Here is an 18,857-nt window from a genome sequence, read left to right as displayed (position 1 = left end):
TCTTCCACGCCCCTATTTCTCATCCATTCATTATATGCTTTCTTCTTTTATGCCACAGCCTGTCTCACCTCTTCATTCCACCATGCTGTTCCATGCACCCCATTCTGTCTTCTCTTCACCCCACACACCATTCATCTTTAAATTCCGTTTCTTACACACTCTTCCAAACTCATCCACCAAGCCTTGCAGCTCCCCTTCATCTTCACTTAACAACACAGTATCATCTCCAAACAACAGGGCAGGGAGTTTCCAAACACTGCTAAAAGATGCATGGCTAAAATATGGTGAATCTGAAGGCGGTGTATAACAGCATCTGAACAGCACACCGCGACACACGTAAGCTTAACCAGATTTGATCCACAATACTTGTATCCATGTCAGTGACGTACTGATTCAGATGCTGCTTAATGAGAACACACGTGCCATCATGGTGGGAATTATTACTATCACAACTAACATAAGAAACATAACCTGTAAAGGATACTAGTATAGACATTTTGATTTCATTTAGACTCACAATATCAAACTTACAAAGCATTTCCATCACATTATCTTTTTCCATCTTAGTCCTCACTGCAGTAATATTCCAAGACACAATCCTTATGCATGTTTGTGGTCGTGTTAAAAAGAAGCCAGTTTCCACTCATCTATAACCAGTCCATCCCGGTACAGCTTCCTCTCCTTGACATTGAGCCGGATCACACAACCCTGGTTTTCCGGCTTGTTCCTTTCAGTAGCCTCTGCCATGTGCAACCGTTTCCACTCTTCCCAGACTGCCGGGTGAAGATCCCTTTTCAACATAAGTCCAGTCATAATGTGAGCCATGGTCCTTCAGCTTACATGTTTCTCTTAGTATCTTGTCTCGCTCACCTGTGCTTTCTACGACTACCAGGACGGGGCGCTTCCTTCCATCGTTACCATCGTTTTGGCCCAGACGTCGGCAGGAACATATCCGCGTGTTGACTCCCAGCCCGGACATTACCTTGCCGATCTTGGAATCGTCGTCTGTAGCGCCGTCCAGAGCTTCTCCTTCATCCGGCACACCAAGCATCACAATGCTGTTTTCTCTCTCCTTCCGATCAATGCCCTCCAGGAATTTCTGCTGTTGTAAGAATATGCTTGCCAATGTATCTGTTCTCTCGTGCATCTTCTTTAGCTTCTTGTTTATATCTCCCTCCGATGACGTAATGCCCCTCTTCAGACCCACCAAGTCCTTTGATATCTGTTAAACGTGTCTCTAACCTGGCACTGGACCCAACATCTTCATCTGAAGGAGATAAGATGGCATTGATGAGCTCATCTTTATACTCTTCAGTTGAGTACGCTGTAACTTAGGCAAATCAACTAAAGATTGCACTGGCATAGTTGAGCAGGGTACTGGGCTCTAGACAGTCACCTAACCTGTAGCACCGCCATCACTATAGAAACGGCGTCGTGGTTGTCGTGGCAACGGTTCTAATGTCACACCCTTACTGCGCATGCGCAGAAAATTGCAGCATATTTGAGGGAGGTTTATACCTAGGACATTCAATTTTCCCCCACATAAAAAGACTAAGTGCATCTGTAACTTCTACTTCAATATAACCACTGCATGCAGGGCACCTTCACGCACCACATTTATGAACAGAGGGAGTTAGGAGTCACTGGTGGGCGTAGAAATAGTTCGAAACACGGGAGCAACAGCTGGCCAGATCTCAACAAAGCAGCGCCCCCCCACACACATACAGATACATAGACCCTTGCTCTGACGAGTCTGCTTTGTAATGTTTAAGACAGTTCTTGTATGGAAGGAATTACAAAGAATTTCAAGTAATTTTTTTTTTATTAAGGAATTTTATATTAAATATTTATTATTTTTAGACGATTTTCTTTAGTTTAGAATATACAGCATTTCGTGTACTAAAGATGTCACACAAAACATCCATTAGATTTTTAACCCTTTCAGGAGGGTGACATTTTAGTCAATTTCATTCCTGTTATCACTAGACCATTTAATTCACCTTCGCGGAGAAGTGCCGAAGATAAAGTGATAAATGAAGGTCGTATGTAACACACTTTAATTCCTAAAACTTGTAAGGTGAATAAATCGTCTGCTGCAAGGATGAAATATAAATTGGTTAAATTCGTTGATATCCTTCCTATTTTGTCTTCGTCATTTCTAGATGGTTACCTTCTGCGTAGAAGAATTTTAGAATGTATCCAATCCAATTCTGGATCATACTCCTCTCTCAGTAAAACTTCTCTAATAGGAAAAATGGAATAAAAGTGACGCTTGAGCTGAAGAAATTGAATTTTTTTTTTTTTCTTATAAACCGATCTCGGAAAACCAGTAACTTAGTCTGCAAAATGTATAGTACACGACCTGGTCAGTAACTTGCAATATAAACCCCAAACGCCGGTGGTTAATTGATTCGACTCTGCCACTCCAACAGCCTCACATCCTTCATCACGGACACATTACCGGAGGTGTGAGTAGATGAGCTCGAAGCAGAACACGTGAAAACTAATTGCCAGGCCAGCCACGTAAACCACCAGTGTTCCCTGCAATGTGAGAGAATATACTTTTATGAAACTGCATCATATTTAGTGCAAGTATTACCGGTTCACTTAATATATAAGAATAAATAAAGAGAGAGAGAGAGAGAGAGAGAGAGAGAGAGACGTGGATGGATTGAAGGATGGAACAATAGATAAGAGAGATGGATGAGTAGAAAGTATGGCTCACGAAAGCACAGTGAGGAAGTTACCCATATATTGGAGAGGCTGAGTGAGGATCTGACGGCCATTTTTGTGGGTGGGTTGAGGCAGGTGGTCATGTTGGGGATGTAGCTGTTGATCCAGTGGCCGTAGATACCTGCTTCTCTCACTGTTATGATCCTGGAAACACGTGATTATGAATATGTTACTATAAACCTTTCAAATTAACTTGGCCCAGATTTTCGTCTTTTTGTAGCTTTGTTCACGTAACTACTCCTTCATGACCAGCACAATTCTAGTGATAAGCACCAATTACAATTCCGAATTCAAAATGCAGAGATGGCAATTTTAGTCCAAGTTAAGGTAAAAACAGAATAGCAAACTGATAACCTGTTCATCCAGATAAACTTTTATAATATTAGTCCTGATAAAGCCAAATGATCTTAATCACCTCAGGAGTACTTACCAGATCAAGCAGATAAAACTGATGTATAATAGCTGACCTGCGGCTGACAGCGTTGATGAGCGGACTGTCTTTGGGCCCAGTCATGGCAAGCATAGACTTTAGGATCTTCTCACGTGCTAGATAGAAGTCACACTTTCCTGTTGACACCAAGAATATAGTTAAATACAGACAAAATTAGTGGTATGAATACACTGTATGACCTTTCCTGTATATCTGTCAGCGGTCTTACTCTATATGAAGTAATATTATCGTAAAACACCGGATGATAGAAAATATAATCATAGTCAGCAACATTCAAGCCTGACAGACGCTGACACTACCAAATATTGTCTCGGAATAATACTGATTACAGTTCCTTTATTATGGGGTCCATTTTCATAATCATAAATAACAAAGGATCACAAGCATATTTTCAGGTCAAGGTCAACCAAAATAGAATTAAAAACAAAATATGCAGATGATTTATTCTACGGCAATAGGTTTAAGATGATTTTTTTTTTTTTTTTTTGTCGTTTGTTCTTGATACCACTGAGCCATTTTTTGCAGTTTAGTGAGTCCTTAGTTCATTGTGTGCGTGTTCTGAGGTACAGTCACTCATAAAAGAAAAGACCCCCCCTGCCTTAGAGGCAATATAACTCGGGGTATTCAGTGTTGGTAACAGTAATTGTAGCCAATTTGTACATGCCATCCAGATCAAACACATGGGAAAGACATGAATATGAGGACCTGGCAGAGAGTACAATTCAGAGTTTAAGATCATTACTACATAAAATAGAAGAGAAATCAGAAAGAATTATACTAACTGGGGATTTCAATACAAATATAAATTGGAATACTCTAATTTGCCAAGAAACCTGTTGGGACCAAAAGCTCCTGGATCTCGTACAAGAGTTCTTCCTAATGCAACATGTGAGGGAAACCACCAGAAAAAGAGGACTTGCTGTACCTTCAGTGCTAGATCCACATTTCGAGTCAAGCATACTTTATATCTGACTTGTTATGTTGTCCTTCACACAAAATTAACTTTATGCTACAAGAACAAAGAACTTTCAGGTGATAACACAAGCCCATACCCGAACATTTATGCATTAATGCCGCACATGATGCAAATGAAACCCCCGGCCTCAAGGGTTAAATGAATGGGCTCGACACACTTAGAACGAACTTTGAATGAACTTCCCCCAAACACAGCTTCACAACCACACACCTGACGTCATTTACAGTGTTACCAGGACCGATATCATATTGGTTGAAAGGTGTCTTGGCCGGGGGGGTCGTTTCTTTTATAAGTGACTGTACATGACACACCCATCACCACTCATTGATATGTTAGTGTAAGGGCAAATTAATGATGCGCGCACGCGCACGCGCACACACACACACACACACACACACACACACACACACACACACACACACACACACACACACACACACACACACTCACACACACACACACACCGCTCGCTGGCTCAGTGGTAACATTCTCGCTTGCCATCTGGTAGACGGGAGTTCACGCCTTGCTCAGGTTGTGAAAAGTTTCACTGACGAAGTGGGTGGTTACTGTCCCCCTTGAGCAAGGGGACTGGTGTGTGCGTGTGTGAAGGTCACAGCCTTGCCCTTAGATCGGACTATATGAGCTCTCAGCTCCTTTCCAGGAGGGTAAAAAGCTGACGATCACGACCGTCAAATGATCGTGACCGACGTGGTGAATAAAATAACACACACACAATCTCTCTCTCTCTCTCTCTCTCTCTCTCTCTCTCCCTAACCCACCTGTCACTGAAAAGTCCCGTGCCATCATTATTTTGGTCACCTTCTCCAGGCCTATTAGGGTGTGGTCCCCCCTCCTCACTTTGACATCCAGGTTCTTCATGTACTCAGAGGTGTCGAAGGTTTGAAATCTACCTTCCTTCTTCAGATTGTTTATGTCGCGGAAAACACCACTCTCAGCCGTCTGAAAGTTGCACGATGACCGTCTTAAAGCCTGTATTATAAAGGGCCCACCTATTTTAGGTTAGAACTGGACATATTTTAACGTAAAGTCCTCGCTCGTATATTTATGTCGCGGAAAGCACCAATCTTAACCGTCTGGAAGTAACAGAATAAATGTCTTATATAGCCCTTCTACAATTACCCCAGAAGCAGACATACTGTACTGTGACATAAATTCCCAGACAGTGTTAGTTTACATTAAAACTGGAAGAATAACCCGAATAATCTGTTCGCGTTGATGGCATTTGGCTTCTCTTTGTCCCCTGCAGTAAGTCTGGTATTGAAAAATGGCTTGTCCAGAATATGTCCTATTATTACGGAGAATTTTTAATTTCCTATGTTTATCTTGGCCTGCATGAGCAGACAATTTACGTCAGAATATGTCCGAGTCTGGCATTAGTTACAGTAGGTCTGTTGACTAAGAAAGCCAAGAAAGACTGTACATCAGTGTCCAATGACGTTATGCTAATATACTAACCTTCATGGGGTAAATACTAACCTGAATAGTGTAAGCCTGCCTAGCTCCCTGCTGCGCTAAAAATGTAATAGGATTATCGACCACATCCCTGAGAGACTGTATGGGCATTGGGATGTATCTGACGGCCAGGAGGGACACCAGGTTGCCTGCATAGCTACGTGTCAGCACCACAGTTGTCAGCATCCACACACCCAACACCACACGCTCCCATACCCACCATATCCTGACAGAGCTGACATCTGAAATAAGCACATGAATTTATTCCAGATTAAGGTATTACTGACTTATTACTTCACTCTGGTAGTTCTCTCATGTGGCATCGTGTTTCCTTACTGTGTTTTTAATCATACTTAATAGGATTATTTTTGCCCCCAAATGAATCAAGATATTTCTTTGCTCTCATGTACCCTTCCTACGTGGCCTTCAGCGACAACTTTCATTAGAGTGCTGGGATTTGTCATGAATGGTAAATAAAAAACATAACAAAAAATGGTAATAATTGTATGTATACTCATTGTGATTTAGTTCAACCGTTAACAATCGGCATCAGAAACACCAACGTGATATGCCATTATTATGTAAGCAAATAACATCTCAGCTTCGGAAGTGCTATTGGAAATTTTTTGTTTTGGCTGTTTTTCTACAAATTTTGTCACCAGTCTTCTCCCACTACAATGCTGAGTAGTTACAGTAAATCAAGGCTGGCCTGCAACTCATTCAGGTACTTTGTAGCAAAACGAGCAATTTCTTTGTAATTTTGATCTCAGGACTCCATACAGTCTGAATAACAGCTCGCAATATAACCTATGAAGCTATCCCGAGAGTGTTTTCAAGAGGGATTTCTCTCGTTCTCAGTAATATCATTTGCTAGTAGAAATAGTTTTTTTTTTTTTATAATAATTTACTACTGCATACATGTGTGTAAATTATTATGGGTATTCATGATAACTATTCTAATCCCTGCCACCACGTGATATCAAAACAAAATACTGGGAATTAGATGTAATTAAGACGCGGAAGTGGAGCACCCTGATGCAATAGAGCAAGTAATGAGATATTGTTGTTAAGACTTTGTTGTAAAGGACCGAGCCAATGCATCTAGATGCCTTGATCAATAGTCCAATATAACTGTACGACCACACAAGGTGGTAGGATGACAATACTACCCTAAAAGTGACGAATTCCACCATAACATACAGGACAAGCTGGAGGTCTTACCTTGTTGTAACAGCACTCGAACGCAGCTGGATGCCTTCGCCATTAGCCCTGTACAATGACAAGCCTGGGTTTGTAAACAGGAGGAAAATATTGTCATTACTGCAAGGACCCCCAACAATGCCGTAAGAAGCGCTGCCCAAACACTAGGATCCAGGGGGAGTAGGAAGCTCCAGGGGCTCACCTCGGGCTTCCCACGACCCACGATCATCCTGCTGTACATGATGTCAACGGGAAAGGTGAGGTCGACTACTTTGGCTCTCGCAGAAGTGATGCCAAAGAGGCCCATGGAGATGTCAGCTTCCTAAAATGAAGAGTAAATTTGTATCTGAAGCGCAATACTGTTAGGAACCTCAAAATCACTCATATGATCCTATCTACATTTTTTAATCAGTCTCTGATGACATTTTGTCCGTTTTGTGCCTGGTTGATTTTTCTATCTATCTATCCTTCTTTCAGCCTGTGTATGCATCTGCAATACCATCTCAGTCCAACTGATCTTCAATGAACAGATTAAATGAAATAATATAAAGTAAGTAAAATTATTTAATCAACATCCAATACATAATGATACAAGGCCGTAAATGGACCTACTTCTCGCATTGACATTCCGATCATGCCGGTCCAGGACCCGTCAGGCTGTTCCACTCCCCACGCTCTGTCAGCGGGAATCACATAGTCGTATCTGCAAAGTTAGTGACAGGAACTGAATCTGACACCACTCCCAAGGAAAGGGAGGTAGCCGAGACAGAACAACACACTCCCAATTTACTCATCCACTCAGACACATTCATTCGGATCTTAGCCACAAAGGGGAGTAGGGACAGATCCTCACCGCACCACACTGCACGAGGGTCAACTGCACGGTGAAATCAGTGACATCCACAGGAAGGCCTGACAGCAGAGCTGGTTTACCTCAGCCACATCATAATGGACCCATCCCCTTACCCACACCTGTCCTGATCAGCTGATCAGACCAAATGCTCGAGAATATCCCCTCAGGGCTGCGTCACCATATATTCATTCACAATTTCTCTCCATTCATTTCTATCATGCACAGCCACTCTTCCTTGCTCAATAGATATCCATCTCGCATCCAACACTCTCTTCACATTGTCCATCCATCCTATTTGTGTCTTCCTCTCAGCCTTAACCTCTCACATCAGATCTACTGTATAGTAGTTATCTTTTTCAAAAATCGATCATTATCCATTCTCTTCATATGCCCAAACCATCGCAACACCCTCTTCTCAACTCGATCAGCCATCTCCCGAACAACTCCAGTTCTCCTTCACACTTCATCATTTTTCACTCGATCCATACGTGTCACTCCACACATACTCCTCAGACACCTCATCTCCATTATATTCAAACTTTTCCTCTCTGCTACACTCATATTCCATGTTTCAGCCCCATATAACTTAGTCGGTACCACGACACCCTCATACAGCCTTCTTATTACATTCATTCTAGCAAACGACATCTAAACACTTTTTTCATTCCTCCCAGCACCTTCCCTACTTGATTCATTCTACAATAAACTTCACTTCTGTATCTGTTCTTCTATCCACAGCAACATGTGACCCTAAATTCTTAAAACACTCTGCCTCTTCAAGCAACTCACCATTGAAATCTATATTCATCCTCCTACCATCTACCGACCTCATACACTTCATTACTTTGCTCTTATTCTTATTTACTTTCAATTTCCTCCTTTCACACAGCCTTCCAAACTCCTCTACCAACTGTCTCAATATCTCCTCTGAATTAGCCACCAGTGCAGTATCATCTGCAAACAGCTGCTGCTTCAGATTCCACTCTCTGCACTCAACATTCACCAGACTCAGACCTCCCTTACAACACCATCTATATAAATATTAAACAACGAATGCCACATCAAACATCCCTGCCGCAGCCTTATTCTCACGGGAAACCAATCACTCACAGCATTTCCCACTCCTACACACGCTCTACTATTTATATAAAAACTTTTCACTCATTTTAGTAACCTATCATCAAGTTCATACAATCTTAAAAAAGTCCACAAAGCCTCCCTATCAGTTCTATCATATGCTTTCTCTAAATCCATGAACGCCCAAAACACATCCTTACCTTTTGCTAACTTCTTTTCATACACCTGTCTCACAGAAACCATCTGATCCATACGTCCCCTCCCTCTCCTAAAGCAACACTGCTCATCACCAATTATTCCCTCTGTACTCACTCCACCTCTTATTTAACACTCTACCATACCCCTTACCTACAACACTCAACAGACTTATACCCCTAAAGCTAGTACATTCATACTTATCATCCTTACATTTATACAGCGGGACCACACAAGCATTTGGCAAGTCAATTGGCACCATATCTTGCACAAAGCACACATTCAACAATCTCATTATCCAGTCAGCAGTAGTCGCTCCACCACCTTTCAGGCAATCCACAGCACACCCATCCATACCTACACCTTTCCCCTTTTTCATATATATATATATATATATATATATATATATATATATATATATATAGATAGATAGATAGATAGATAGATAGATAGATAGATATAGATAGATAGATAGATAAACATGAGCCTCTGTGGTACAGTGGTAAAGTATGCGTTTTCGCCCACTGAAGAACGAGGGTTCGCGCCCCGCCAGGGTAAAAAACTTTGGAAGTGTTCTTCTGACCACTTACTGCATTGGCAGACACAAGGGTTGCTGTGGTTGAACCAGTGTCACCTACTATAAAGTATGCTTGCACCCAGTTGGCTTGCACGGGCCGATTACACTTGGTTCACAGACTACACACACACACCCAAAGCTATTCCAACACAACAGTTACACTTACAAGCACTTCTCACCTTACGTACAATCTCTACTAGACGGCCTAAGCCACTTGGTTGAGATACATTGGCTGTATCGTCCCCACTTCGGTAGCGATAGGCCAGTCCTGCAGTGTATCTCTCTCTCTCTCTCTCTCTCTCTGTACATATATATATATATATATATATATATATATATATATATATATATATATATATATATATATATATATTACACGAGTATAATAGGGATACAAATTGATAACACTAATGACAGTGTAGAAGCGCGTGCATGCATGTGTGTGTGTGTGTGTGTGTGTGTGTGTGTGTGTGTGTGTGTGTGTGTGTGTGTGTGTGTGTGTGTGTGTGTGTGCCCACACATTAATGTTAGACAGTAAGGACACTGACTGGCAATTCATGGCTTTAAGTGCAACACTAATTTTCTTGCACAATAGCCTCTTAGGCGATAAGTAGAGGAGCTCACCATTCACACATATAATAAGGTCATAGGAGGAGTGAACACCAAGAAGGTCAAGGAATGTGGTAAATGTGTGTCCAGATACCTGTGTGACACAAATATTGACATACTGAAACCTTTGAATTAAAAATACACTTTATATATATATATATATATATATATATATATATATATATATATATATATATATATATAAATATATATATATATATATATATATTTGTAAACGAGTTTCAGATACACCTGTGAAATAAGCATTCCCATGACAACCAAACTGAAAATGTCATGCCACACCTTTGGCAAGTGTTTCATCTCACATACTTCCTCCATCCAGTTTGATCCTTTGTCAGATTCTTCGTTTTTTTCAGCTTCCTTACATCGTTTTCTTGCTTTGACACCCGCGCTGTCTAAATTTTTCGAAACACTGAAACAAATATTAGAACCTTGATGCCGAACATGCTATAAACATGTCCGTTGCAATGTTCCATGACAGATTTCGTGGCAACAGCTTCAGCATGTTCGAAGCTGACATGCAGTCCACACAGAGATGTCTGTTGCAGTGCTTCCATTATATTGGCGGGATAAATTCAACTGCTTCCTGTGGCTGCCTCAATGGTTATTTGTGGACAGGAAGCAAAACATTGTCTTAAGTTCACATGCATGTCTGAAGCACCATTGTCATGGACGCGTTCATAACGTCATTTAGAAGCATGTTGGTAGCCTTGGCGTGGACGTTTCCTGCACTGGGCATGAATGTAGCTGGCTAGGAAATTAAGGGAATACCACAGATGGTGAATGGGGATTGCCTCTACATCGTGAAGTGGGCCAGGGACCAGGTGTTATGGTCAATAGAACAATATTAGGCACATCGTGTGTACTGAGATCTGACATACTCAGAATACAAACACGAGATTAAGAAACTAGACACAAGCAACGACATCAGTGACACTGCGAGTGGATCGTGCCGCTGTCATGAAGATTGATATTTTGATCGGACAGTTCCGGTGAAAGAGTAAATGAACAGAAAATCATGGCAGGATGCAGACGATGTATATGGGGCTCATGGTTTGCTTCAAAAGGCAGAGCTTCCTGCTGCACAAAAATAAACCACACACTACATTACAGTAGATGCTAAACTCCCGTTAAATAAAAGAATCCAGAATAACCCACCCTCACTTACCTGTGCAGCACAAGTCCAGTATCATTATGTATTCTCTCACTGATTACACTGTGTCTGTGCCCACTCCTACCACTTCATGATGGGCATACTTAACATTCCCCCAGACGTTTTTCTTCCTGTCCACAAATCACCATTAAGGCAGCCGCAGCAAGCAATAGAATTTTTCCCGCCAATATAATGGAAGCGCTGCTACAGACATGTGTCTGTGTGGACTGCATGTCAGCATCGAACATGCTGAAGCTGTTGCCACGAAATTTGTCATGGAACATTACCAAGAACATGTTTACAGCATATTCGGCATCAAGATTCTGGCATGTAGATAAATATTTGTTTCAGTGTTTCGAACAAAATAGACGGCGCGGGTGTCCAAGCAAGAAAACGATGTAAGGAAGCTGAAAAAACAAAGGAACTGACAAAGGATCAAATTGGATGGAGGAAGTATGTAAGAATAAACACTTGCCAAAGGTGTGGCATCACATTTTCAGTTTGGTTGTCATGGGAATGCTTATTTCACAGGTGTATCTGAAACTCGTTTAAAAATATAAATTCAAAAATATTAGTGTATTTTTAATTATAAGGTTTCAGTATGTCAATATTTGTGTTTTTCATTACAATACCTATGTTTTTTGATAGTTCTACTTTTCTTGGTTTCTGTTAAATAGTTTCTGAACGCTATTTCACATCAACTCTTTGGTAAAAATTACGTTTGGAATGACAATGACGATGATTATTTTTACCTGATTCCATGTCAACATTTAAATAATAGAACACGCATGCGAATGCAAAATGTAAGACACATTATATTTATTTGTTGAAGTTGAAGGTTTCTGAAACGGTTCGATTTACTGACATGAAGGTGTTTTCATGTACAATCATCTATAATATTTACGTATTTCTATAGGCAAGAGACAATGGATTCATGCCGTTACTTTAACACACACACACACACACACACACACACACACACACACACACACACACACACACACACTCTTACTCTCACATCCACATTCACGCTCAGGCTTACGCCCACACTCACGTTCATACTAACACTCAAACTCACAGCACAGTCGCAGTCACAGTCACACTCGCTCTCACACTCTTGATTGCATGTCAGATCCCCTACGTGAAGTTCATAGCCTCTGAAACAGTTTCGAGCAGTGTGACTTCGGGGATCAAGCTGATGACCCGCTTCCCCCCAGGTGCGTCAGGGTCGTCGACCACCTTTGTTTTGAACAACGACCCTGGAACATAAGCCACCAGCAGATGCGGACCCGTTGCCAATCTGAGGGGGGATAACTTAGATTTATGGCTCGACTGCGCAATGGACATTAAGGAAAAGGATAAGTATTTGTCATGTCCAAACAAATGTTGCCAAGTCCTAATCTACCTTTAAAATCCTTTCGCCAGTTTAATAAATATGTCTCAGTTTTATGCCTGTCGGTTACAAGAGTTATTAAAGAAGTCACTTTTTAGTATCCTATTACTCCCCTTAGAACCACTCACCAGTTTCTCACATATACAATATAGTATGAACTACTAACCTATGACTGCATAAAAAAAAATTCTTTATAATTGGATTGATATTATTATTATACACAAGAGTGTATGGGGTGAAAAGAAGACGAAAGGGGGTGCAGGGAACAGCATGGTAGAATGAAGTGATGAGAGAGGCTGTGGCACAAAAAAAGAAAGCATATAGTGAGTGGATGAGAAACAGCGGCGTGGAAAAAGTTGAGAGACGGAAGAGAGAGTTATATGTAGAGAAGAAGACAGAGGTGAAAAGATTAGCAAGAGAGAGAAAGAAGAGAGTGGATGAGGAATATGGAAGGAACTTCAGTGAAAAATAAAGGGAATGAGGTAAAGAGAGTTAAACAGGGTACCAAAGAAGTTAGTTTGGGAGTGAAAGATAAAAATGGTACATTACTATAGGAGAAGGGAGAAAAAGTGAGCAGATGGAGAGAACACTTTAAGAAATTGTTGAACACAGAGACGAAAGTAATGCAAATATAAGTGGCTGGGGAATGGCTGGGAGAAGGAGGGATGTGAGAAGACAGGAAGAAATTAGTAGGAAAGAAGTTGTGGAAGCAATGAAGAAAGTTAAAATGGGGAAAGTCCCAGGAATTGATGAAGTGTGTGATGAAATGCTGAAGCAAAGGGGAGAGATAGTAGTAGAATGGATGTGGAAGATATGCTGATTAGCCTGGGAGGAAGGTAGAGTCCCGGAGGATTGGAAGTCAGGTATAATTATTCCCCTGCACAATGGAAAATGGGAAAACGAAGTGTGTGGTAATCACAGAGGTATTTGCTTAGTATAATAGGAAAAGTATATGGTAGGATACTTATTGACCGAGTTAGGGAAACAGAGAAATTAGTTGGAGAACAGGAAGGTTTTAGGAAGGGAAGGGGTTGTGTAAATCAGATATTCATTCTTAGACCTTTTGTGGAAAAGTTTCTAGAGAGTTGGAAAGAAGTTGTATGCGGCCTTCATGGATTTGGAGAAAGCATATGGCAGGGTGGATAGACAAAGATTGTGGAAAGTATTAAGAATATATGGAGTAGATGGGAAGTTGTTGAAGGCCGTGAAGAGTATGTATGAGGGAGCTAAGGCTGTAATGCATGTGGGTAGTGAACTGAGTGAATTTTTCTATCTGAAGGTTGGAATGAAACAAGGATGTGTCACGTCTCCATGGTTGTTCAGCCTGTATGTGGATGGGGTTATAAAAGAGATTCAAGATAGGGCAGTGGATATTGGAGCGGACCTAATGAGAGAGGGGAGTGTTTGGAAACTCCCTGTACTGTTTTTTGCAGATGGTACTGTGTTGTTAAGTGAAGACAAAGGGGAGCTGCAAGGCTTGGTGGTTGAGTTTGAGAGAGTGTGTTAATCCAGTGGTGAATGTAGGAAAGAGTAAGGTATTGGTCGTCGAGAGTAGTGAAGTCAGTGAATGTACAGTGAGGTTGGATGAGGAGGAAATGGCAAATGTGATTGCGTTTAAGTTTTTGGATAGTGTGATGAATAAGGATGGAGGTTTAGAGGGTAAAGTGCTTGAAAGGGTACAACAGTGAAGAAAGGCTGCTGGTTCCTTGAAAGCAGTGATAAGAAACAGGGAAGGGAGCATGGAAGTGAAAAAGCTACTACATGACAGTATTTTTATACCAATTCTAACGTATGGAAGTGACGTTTGAACCTTATTGAAGGGAAAGAAGTCAAGAGTGACAGCATTGGAAATTAGTTACATGAGAGGAGCATGTGGAGTCACATGGAGAGACAGACTGACAAATGAGAAAGTGAAGGAGTTTTGTGGTATGGATGTGGATATGGAAGGTGGTTTTGCCATGTGGAGAGGATGGAGTGTGACAGACTGACGAGGAAAGTGTATGTGAGTGAGGTGGAGGGGGGGAGAGGGAAGGGAAGGCCAAGGATGAGATGGAGGGATGGAGTGGAGAGGTATATGCGAGAGGGGGATGTGAGCTGGAAGCAGGGGAATGAAAAGTCGGGGGACAGGGTGACATGGAGGCGATTTGTTTGTGGCCACCCTTTACTGGATTAAGGCGTCTGGCAATAGATAGATAGATAGAAGAGATCTTTCCTATCCCGTCTTTTCCATCACTTTGTCTTTCAGGTTGTTGAGCATAATACCAATATATCTCAAAGACATTAAAGAAGAAAGAGTCTGTTAAACTGAATGATTACGTCTTTAGTGACAAGAGTATGTATAATGGTCATTCCTTAATGATTTTAAGTTTATCTGACTAAACTTCCTGGCCACTTCGTTATAGCACATTCACAATGATGAAGTATATTTGTGTTTAATTCTTGTCATCTCCAGACTGCTCACAGCTCAGAACAGGTGGGGGATTGTACCGTCTTTCGTAGGTGCTTGAAGATGATGCCTGTGCTATGGGAGAAGGAATGTTCTTCTTTGTGGAGGCATCCAAACTCTTTGGTAAGATTTAATGTTCAGTGATTTTAGTGTCTTACTTTTACCCCTTTATCTTATGGTATTATCGACTTTTGTTCTTTATATTATCGCCTTTATCACAATTACCCGCTACACAAGACCCTGGTAGTTTTGCCTCCGATTTTCATTTTACGTTATTCACTTACTAATCCTCATCCGTTTTTATCGTATTTTGAAGAAATTTGTTGGGTTTCTCGTAGAAGGGTCAGTTATAGCATTTTCTCTGGACTCTTTACACCAAAGTGGATCATCTAAGGTGCATAAGTTTACCTGAAGGCATAAAAAAATAAAGACTTCAATGTACTGAAAAGGTTAAGTTTGTTACTGAAATCAGCTGATGTTAGTTTCTTCTCTAATTTTGGTAAAATCCTAGTAAAGAAGAGAACACACTCAGTACGCTTACCTGTAAAACTTGTCAGGAAAAAGTGGGAGGAGGAAGGTGAGAACCAGACCACGTGAGGGAGTCCACCAGGCAACCTTCTGTGGCCGTGAGTCTCCTGAGCTGTAGGGCAACTCCACCAACACGCTGCACCTTTAGAAGTAAATACAAATAATTAATTCATTGGCTGTGGTGAGGTTCCGTAAGCTGAACAGAACTTTGTCTTCTTAGCTCGAGGAGGGGGGGGGAGGGGAAGGAACGGATAGTTATATGAGACGGGTGTATGAATTAGAGGGATGGCAGCCAAACGGCAAACGAAAAGTCGAAGTGGAGGTGATTTGTTTCTGTTCATCCCTTGCGTGATTATGTTGTCGGCAAAAGAGAAGCAAAAGCTGCAAACATTAATATATTCTTTATGCTTTAACATAAGAATCTTGATACTTTTTAACGTTTTTGGTTTGTATATCTTTTCTTGAGTGTTGTTAAATCCTCTGACACTTTGCAGTTAAAGGGTGAACTGAAGAGTTTATCCTTTACACATATCGAATCAATCTAATTATTTTCCTCCATCCCATTCATGATGTCGATTTAGTATACCGAGTACACAGATATCAGAAAAGAAACATAGGCAATAATGACCAGCTAATCCATACGATGCTGTGGAGTCTTATACTGTGTTCTTCCTATAATCAGACGATTTGCTTCATGTTAGGAAACCCTCCAGAATGATGTGTATCTCCTAAGCTACCATCTGGTGGTAATGTGAGTATTCTGTTATAATACGTCACCGGATTTAAAAGGTTAAAAAAGAATGCCCAGTTACAATTTTCTTCATGTTAGGAAGCCCTCCAATCTGATGTGTATCTCTTAAACTACCGCCTGTAGGTGGTGTGAATATGTATACTGCAATAATATTACGGGATTCAAGAGGTTAACATCGGAATGTCCAGTGATGTAGTCCATAACATCTCAGAACAGCCTAAGAATTTCTTAGTATCACGCAAAGAATAATTCATTTTGCAAAGCTCCTTCTTGCACCTTTTCCAAATCGTCTTAACACCGGAGACTCTGTTTAACTCTCCTCGTGTTAACCCCCATATTCCACATGTTTCACAAGCATCACAGTTATTAATCACGTGTATTCTAATCATAGAAAAGTAAAGTACTGAATCTTCCCTTGTCCTACATTTGCCTACTCTTGTCCCACAGAGAGATCGATTGGCTTATGTGGCTATACGGTTATGGGAGAGAACAGTTAAACACTCAAAAACTTGTCCTTTCCCCTAGTAAGAAGTCGCTACTTCCCCTAGGTTCACAGTTAAGTGCATTTAAGAAATATAAGAAATAACTCACTGGATCCTTGATGTTGTTCTTTAATCACGTTCAGTCGTTTCGTTTCTTGACACAGATTGTGATGCTTGGTGCATTTGTTTACCACGATTTGTCACCTGTGTCTTAAGACATGAGGTACATGGAAGCTACGTGTGTTTATTTTTGGTTGTTAGTGTGCTCCACCCTGTTTCCCCAAGACCGTCATCCCAGCTCGTCATGCATATTTTCATACTTGCCACTTTTTACCAAAGCGTTGCGAAGCGAGAGGAGTGGTAATGTTTTCAGTTGTGAGGTTCAGTGACTGGCTTTGTCTGTGTGTGGATGAACAAGACTTCTCATGAACGGCTTGAGCAATGAACATGAAACATTCAGGGAATCAAGATATGGCACTCGGGGTCAAGGTCAAGATCACCAGAAAGGATGCCAAAGGTCAACTAGTTCACCTTTGTGACCGAAAAGGATGCCCCGAGTGCCCATTTTCCATCTCGTCCAAGATGTTGGCCATATCTTGATACCCTGAAAGATTAATGTTGACAGCTGAAGCCGTTCATGAGATATCTAATTTACCCACACACAAAGCCAGCCAGCCAACCTCACAACTGAAATGAAAACAATACCACTCCGCTCGCTTATTACTCATGTTGCGAAGGGAGCAGAGTGGTAATGTTTTCAGTTGTGAGGTTGGCTGGCTGGCTTTGTTGTGTGTGTTTTACATCCTGAAGTTGCGTCAAATCAGAAATGGAGGTGCAAACTTATGTACTGAGGAAAAACTTTCCAGCTGCTCGGGTGCTGAGATCCCATCGTGAGATGGCTTCAAGGTTCCTACTCAAACACCACTCCTAACATCGACGGTGTAAAGGAAAACTTAACTTTAACATTCCCAACATTAGACTATATCTTCATATCATGCATGTCTTTAACCTGCCCTGTACTGACTAATTTATAACAAAACCCACCCCCAAAACCCGACAAGTTTTCGACTTTTTCTTGGGGGGAGGAGGGGGCTCAAACCACCGCTTTTGATGAGAAACAATGGGAAATCACTAAGAAAGTGCTCACCTCAGCTTATAAGTGGTCAGGACAGGTTAGCCTCCGCGCATCTGGTCTCGTACTTTGTTGAGGTGCGGTGCAGGTGCAGCGTTTTCTATTGTAGGGCTAACTATTTGAAACCATCCAAATACACAAATATACATTTATTTGGTAGAAATTTACATGTAGTTCAAGAATATATTGGTTTTCAAAAAAAATGTAGGTGACACGAGAATTGGTTCGTTATCGGAACACCTGAAAATCACTGATTTCTTGCAGAATTGACTTACTGAGACTGTTGTTTCAACTTAAATTCTATTTCTCAAGTTACATTATACTTTTGTACAATCATTATACCATTTCAACTTTCTATAACAGTTATCACATATTGACAGGCCTTACTATTACAGTGAGCGTAATATCGCATACTGACATGCCTTACTATTATAGTGTGCATGATATTCTCGCAAGCACACAGTGTCACGCACCAAAAATCACGCATGAAATATGAAAAATGTGCAAAAGACGGATCTTGCAATTGCAAACCATATACAGTATTTATGTTGTGGGGACCGACCGTGAAAAAAATTTGCAACGTGCATCGTACGTCGTGGGTATGGGCTGGGTTAAAGGACATACTCGTGCCACTCTAACCAACACCATCACCCTCATGCTATCTCATCCACACCTTTCCATCCAACTCACGCACTTTTCAACCCTGATCGCTGATCCACTTTACTAGCTAACCTACAGCAGACATCTGCACATGATAGCCAATAAAAAACTTGTATTGATGTGCTTGTGACCAAAGGTGGTAACATG

At 41.2% G+C, this 18,857-nt stretch overlaps 1 protein-coding gene across 1 annotated transcript in view; it reads right to left on the bottom strand.

Moving 5' to 3' along the window:
* Positions 1-1,079: 1,079 nt before the first annotated feature.
* Positions 1,080-18,857, bottom strand: part of LOC145397166 (glutamate receptor ionotropic, kainate 2-like) — a 36,655-nt gene continuing 18,877 nt past the window's right edge. The window contains exons 5-15 of the mRNA XM_080270363.1: positions 15,699-15,827; positions 12,331-12,475; positions 11,531-11,641; positions 6,855-7,155; positions 5,658-5,875; positions 4,940-5,120; positions 3,201-3,300; positions 2,748-2,877; positions 2,462-2,541; positions 1,402-1,472; positions 1,080-1,267 (exon numbers count right to left, since the gene is read on the bottom strand). Coding sequence (XP_080126489.1) covers positions 1,080-1,267; positions 1,402-1,472; positions 2,462-2,541; positions 2,748-2,877; positions 3,201-3,300; positions 4,940-5,120; positions 5,658-5,875; positions 6,855-7,155; positions 11,531-11,641; positions 12,331-12,475; positions 15,699-15,827 — 1,654 coding nt within the window. The remainder of the gene's footprint in view (positions 1,268-1,401; positions 1,473-2,461; positions 2,542-2,747; positions 2,878-3,200; positions 3,301-4,939; positions 5,121-5,657; positions 5,876-6,854; positions 7,156-11,530; positions 11,642-12,330; positions 12,476-15,698; positions 15,828-18,857) is intronic.

The sequence above is a fragment of the Coenobita brevimanus genome, chromosome 40, assembly GCF_032717465.1.
Source record: "Coenobita brevimanus isolate Jiangsu-jjx chromosome 40, ASM3271746v2, whole genome shotgun sequence".
Classification (NCBI taxonomy): Eukaryota; Metazoa; Arthropoda; class Malacostraca; order Decapoda; family Coenobitidae; genus Coenobita; species Coenobita brevimanus.
The sequence above is the reverse complement of the archived record's forward strand: the minus strand, read 5'-3'. Positions and strand labels throughout refer to the sequence as shown.